This window comes from Lepidochelys olivacea (genome assembly GCF_965140295.1).
Source record: "Lepidochelys olivacea isolate rLepOli2 genome assembly, chromosome: 1".
Classification (NCBI taxonomy): Eukaryota; Metazoa; Chordata; order Testudines; family Cheloniidae; genus Lepidochelys; species Lepidochelys olivacea.
Genome location: NC_140411.1, coordinates 274,099,438 through 274,105,437, shown reverse-complemented (window position 1 = coordinate 274,105,437; position 6,000 = coordinate 274,099,438). Strand labels below are relative to the sequence as shown.

General features: G+C 36.2%; 1 protein-coding gene across 6 annotated transcripts in view; it reads right to left on the bottom strand.

Moving 5' to 3' along the window:
• Positions 1-894: 894 nt before the first annotated feature.
• Positions 895-6,000, bottom strand: part of ATP2B1 (ATPase plasma membrane Ca2+ transporting 1) — a 131,052-nt gene continuing 125,946 nt past the window's right edge. For 4 of the 6 annotated variants that reach the window (XM_084627069.1, XM_084627068.1, XM_084627070.1 and 1 more), the window contains exon 22: positions 895-4,421. In XM_084627069.1, coding sequence (XP_084483195.1) covers positions 4,110-4,421 — 312 coding nt within the window. In that variant the 3' untranslated portion in view covers positions 895-4,109. The remainder of the gene's footprint in view (positions 4,422-6,000) is intronic. The other 2 variants (XM_084627072.1, XM_084627073.1) reach the window with 2 other exon arrangements.

Genomic DNA, 6,000 nt, shown 5'->3' with positions numbered 1-6,000 from the left:
AAAAATTAATCAGGAAAAGAGGTCCAAGCAAGACTTCCTCAGAGGCTTTCAACAGAAAATGGTGAAAAGAATGGGGATCTCTTGGGCTGTCCATGTGGAGGAAAGTAGATGGACAGGTCTCTCCAGGGGCCAGGCTAATCCAACAAAACTTTAGTTACATCAGTCCAAACAGCAGGGGGGCTCCAATATACAAGAGGATCAGCAGGCATGCACTCAAACCAAGAGTTTGAGTTTCTGCGTCCGAAGTAGTATTACTGAATTTAAGATGGACATTTTACTCTGTTTAATTCCATGCAAAATTCAATGTGAATCTGATCACTCCGGCAGTTTGCCAGTGGTTCCAATTTCTGCAGAATTTAAGACTTTTTTTTTTTTTCTCTTAAGTCTTATCAGCCCTTTAGGACAACTTCCAAATATGAGCCTATGAAGTGTCTTCCGGAGTCTGCAGCAAGCCTCAAACAATAGCCTGAAGAGGTGGTAACATCTGCAATTCATCAGTAGGTTATCAACTCTAAAACCTATTCATTTTAAAGTCAGAGTTCAGTTTCTCTGAATCATTTAATCACAAAGCTACCTGTAATATGCTTATCCTGTGTAGCTGATTTGAAGAAGTAGGAATGACATTGGTTCATATCTAGTCCTTGCTTAAGTACTTTTGTACCCTACCGTATACTTAGCATTGCTTTGGGGTGACTAGAATCATCTGTTTCCATTACCTCTCTTGGAAGACTATTCCACAATTTAGATCTTATCAGGGAGGAAGACAGACAGTAAAGTGGATACAGAAATAAAGAGGTTCCATGTGTAGCAAATATTACTACTTTTTGCCCAATTTAAGACACTTAATTTCAGTTTGAACAAGACTTGCGGCCTTTATGTAAGTTATTCTTTGCATCCCATTATTCATCCTATTTACAATGACTGATATTTGATATAATGAACCACTATTTTGTAAACAAGATTTATATTAAACCATTCTTCTTGCTAAAATGCTAATTCAGTACAAATAGAAAAAGTCAATGTTGCATGATCATAGTACAGTACACATTTTACAGCATGTAACAAACTCAGTGTTGAGATAAGTTGTAACATTTCAGGAGCAAAGTGATTACAGTAGTAGCATTAACTATCCATTTCCAAAATCTTAAACTGTACTGTATTACATTCAAATCAGTCCCCAATCAGACTGGAGATGAACAGCACATTTATTTATTTGTGTTACAATGAGCAAGACAAGTAAACCTTACAACCAGAAAGGTAATAAAGGGCTCAGCAGCTAAAAGTGATAATTATTTTTATAAGCTTAACAACATGATGTAATGGTTTGTTGAGATCACAACAAGAAAGAAAGCATTTCCCTTTTTAAACAAGTATTCCAAATTTCCGGTTTCACTTACACTTGCTATGAGGCAAAGTCAATGTACTGCATGTCAACATGGTCAGAGGAAGCATTTGTGCACAAAGCCTACACATTTTTATGTTTCCCCCAACTGCTTAAGTGTATGATTCCGTTTTTTTAAAGGTATAATGGAATCATGACTACCGTTAGGGCGGGAGGGAGGAGTTTTAATTTTAAATTAAGGTAAAAATTAGCATGCAATTTCAATTGCACCAGGCAGGGTCATTTTAAGAAAGACTCAAACAGCTTCCTCCCATTTTAAAGCTATCATTTATTGAGGAAGTTAGGTAGGGAGAATGTCTGAGCCTACTTGAAGTCAGAACTTACATTTTTTTTCCAGTTCCATCTAGTATTCTAAGCAGCTCTGGGAGAAGTTGCCATATAAAAGTGTTAAGTACAAATATCCCGTGCCTAGAAAGAAAGCCTTCTTCGTTCCAAGTCTGTGGGCATAATGGGGTGGGAGTGGGGTGGGGAATCTCTGAAGGCTTAAAGAGTGGTTGACAGTGGGACACCGTGCTTGAAACCCCAAGAATGATTGCCTCCACTAAATTTTTTATCAGTCTTAATATTTTCATTGTTTTCTAAGAACTCCAGAGAGTTTATATAGATCACACCCATAAAAGAGAACAGTCTTCGCACTCTAAGTTTAATGCCTTTTAACCCAATTTCTTCTGCATCCTGAGTTTTTTTAGATTGTTTTTTCTCTTTCCTGTCATTACTAGCCAGATTCCTTCAAGTGGTTTATGCACTCCTCTACCATGTGGGCAATTGGTGTCTACCTTTAGGGTTCAGACATACACCAGGATCCCTTGTGTGGCTAGTGCAGCTCCTACGAAAATCTACAGCAGCTCACAAAACTGATTTAATAGTTTGAGGCCTGATGGTACCTGCTGCCATAGCTCAGAAAGGAAAACACTATCTTTAGGGATGTAGGCAGTTTCCCCCAGTCAACCATGTATATATCTGGACTACTTATCTGAGCTAGTGAATATCAGGACTCTCACCCTGAATTAGTTCCACTAGCTAAAAACAAAACTAGGAGACAAAGGTGAAAAAGTTACATGCAGAAGAGGAAAGCTATGGAAGAATGGGATTCTGGGGTGAGGGAATGTTTGGTAGAACAATAATCCAATTGGTGGAGACAATGTGACTCTTATTCACCCAATTGCTAGCAGGTCATTTTTTGGTGCCAAAAACTATTGCTGAACTAAGAACATGCAAACAACTTGTGAGCTGACCCCATGTGAGCTAACCTGATTTTATTTGGATTTTGAAGGGTTTAATACAGTAAGTTATATAAATGAAAAACAAGACATTATTTACGATTCACATTACGTCTTTTCACCCTGAGATAATTTTTCAGTCACAATCAGTCACCAGAAGTATCCATTTGACTCAATGAAGATTTTTTTGGGGGTGCCTTAACTTACATCCATTCTATAGGGCAGTCATCAACATCTGATTTATAAAAGTGTCTTTTAAATGGGGCTGTTACCATCTTGAAATTTTAGTTTAATTTTACTAGTAATATAAAGCAGTCTACCTTTTCAATGTTTCCAATGAAGCTGAGAAAAATCTGTAAAAAACCATCGCTGCATATTTATTTTAATAAAAGGGCAGATTTATTCATGTTTACAAACAAATTCCAAAAACAAAAAAGGAAAACAGGTATGCTACCCACTAACAACCTTTCAAAATGCCAACAGCCCTCATGCTGTATGAAGGATTCTATATATTAGAAAAATCACAGTTCCACTCACAATTCACCAAGACAGCACTAAGCTAACATGTTTAGACAAAAACAAAAAGGACTAAGGTTCTGATGTATTTTGATTTAATCCATTTTGCCTGAGATAACAAAAGTATTTCAAGCAAGTTCCATCACATATTGATGTCCCGCATTAAACAATCCTCTACTAAATTCTGAACAAAAAAGTTATTCAGTAAGTTTCTCAAAATTTTTAAAAATTAAACAGTTGTTTCAAAACCATTAAGTAGTAAATGTATTTAAGAAACTAATTAGGACAGAGGCCATAACTTCATTAGAACACCACTGCTCATGTTTTTACAAAGCATTAGTGTTATCTATTTGGCTATTAGTATTAGCAATTTATCTACAATATTTAACAAAGTAAATTGCAGGCAAAATTTAGTACAGTTTCAATAGAAACACCCTTTTCCTGAAAATACAGCAGTATTTGAAGGACTAATTTTTTTCTCTGCATCATTTATAAGGAAGCTTCCCATCTATGAACAGGAACAAAAAAGTATCTACAAACCTTGTAAACAGATCTGTATCATTTATAAACATAAATAATCCAAATTATTAACAGCCAACAGCAGAAATTTAAGTATCAATTCAATGATCCAAGGCTTCTTTGCCCTTCCCAGCCCTCCCCTCAAAAGGATCAAGATAAACTAAAGTTCTAAACACACTGTTCAGGACCATTAAGTACAACTGATGATCCGCAGGTCACTTATGCTGAGTTACTGTTTATCTGTCAGAGTTCATTATTATCCCCGCCCCCCAACAGCACCCTCAAGTCTGGCAGAAAGCTTTTTTTAAAAAAATAAATCTACATTCGTACAAGTGTGTCTTCTGTTGAAGTCCAGGACAAGACTATTATCTTGTCCATCACAATGTGTGAAAAGACCCAGTTTCAATTTGTTGCTTTACAATGCAGCTAGTGTGTTGACATTCAGCTTACAATCAGAGTGATGTTTCCAAACTATGTAGTGGGCTCCCTGGGGATGAAGAGGTAGCAGTCTTGTTCATGTCTGTTGTAAGGTGAATTCCACTGTCAACCGCATTGTTATTTTTGTTGGGAGAAGGGGGAGGAGTGGAGTTGCGTTTTGTCGGAGCATCATCTTCAGCGTCAGTATCATCAATAAGGGGAATATGAGGCTCAGAATCTTCTATTCTAAACTCAGGATGTGTCATAAAATTGTGAATTGAACTTCGTGTCTCAGGTTTTTCTAATCCTTCATATAAAGAACTACGAAATGCATTCACCACTCGGATCTGTAAACATGAAAGAAATACAAAAACCTGTTAATATGCTGCAGATTTACTAGTAGTGAATATGGTTCTTATGAGTTTGAATCCACAAACAGCTAGACATGAGTGAATCGAATTTGTATGTAATGTAGTGGAACTTGCAATAAACTGTAAAAAATGAGGAGCATTTCAGTAGAGCACTGCCAATCTACAGTTGGAATAAAAATTGTAGAAGTGTACTGTAAAAAACTGAAATGTCTAAAAATTCAAAGTAGTGCGAGAATGATTTCATTGCTTGACATGGGCTAAATGTTTTCAAAAAAATGAAGTCAACGTGAAAATTTTATCCAGCGTACTTATTCACAAATTCAACAAGTTTTACTAAGGAATGTTTTATTCAACACCAAAGGGAAAAGGCTAAAAAAGTTGGGGCACGCAGGGTTACTATTTTTCATGCTGGGAATTAGGACGTCACTGACTATGAAAAAGCCAAGCAAGTGTTCACCGAATGTCACAATGATTGGACATTTACCAGCAGGACTCATGCAAAAGATACCTCTACAACAGCTGTAAATATTCGAGTATATACCTATTTTTGCCACAACAAAATACATTTTCCCCATGTGTTCCATGCCCCAATTTGTTAAAAGTGGTAATAAACAACAAGTTTACATTTTGCAATTGTTTTCCATTATGTACAAAATTAAGTTTTTCCTGATGCCTTTCAAAAGGTGAAAAAGTTAAGCATTTTAAATGCCTCCACACAAGCTAAGTGGGAGATACAAGAACCTCTTTTTGAGAATGGTGTATGTGTTGGGAATTGTCACACAAGTATTGGAATTGCTGCACATTTCAGTATGAAGGCCACCACTGTAAGATTTAAGTAATCACCTTTATACACAAGCGTGTATCTCAGATGACAAAAACATACAAGACAACCAACCAATGTGTAAGCGGTCACTGGCTAATTATAACAAATTTTCAATACACACACGGCCATGTCTGTCTCCTCTTAAGAGGTCAGTTCTTCTCTGCTTTTGGTGCAGAGATGCACAGAAGAAGAGAGTGTAAAAAGCTTCTTGGATACTGCTGAAGTTGTATGGCTTATGTACCATTTACAACTATTAAGCTCATGACATTAGATGTCTGTTAATTTGCATTTTAGAGCCAACAAATGATTTTCTACCAACCTAGTAGAATTTGTTACTTAATGAGAAGCTGATAGAATGTACACTCCATAAAAGTTAACAGGCTACAGAACTCTCTTAGATAATGTGTCAAGATGCAAAAATTAACCTTTGCATTTAGCATCTTTAAGAATTTACTTTAGCATTGCCATATAATCCTCAGAGTAAAGTATTAGTTTTGCTAACTGTTCAGTCTGAAACCAAAACCCTTAACTATTAACTTGTAATTAAAATGAGTACCTATAAATCAACACGAATATCAAATACATTTTTCCAGGCAAAACTGACACTGACAAAAGGAAATAGGAATTCGTCACTTCTGTAGCTCCTTTCACTGAGGATCTCTCAGCAATGTAATAGAAGTTGGGTATTATTCCCATTTTAGAGATGGAAAATGGATGTACAGAGAGTAAGTT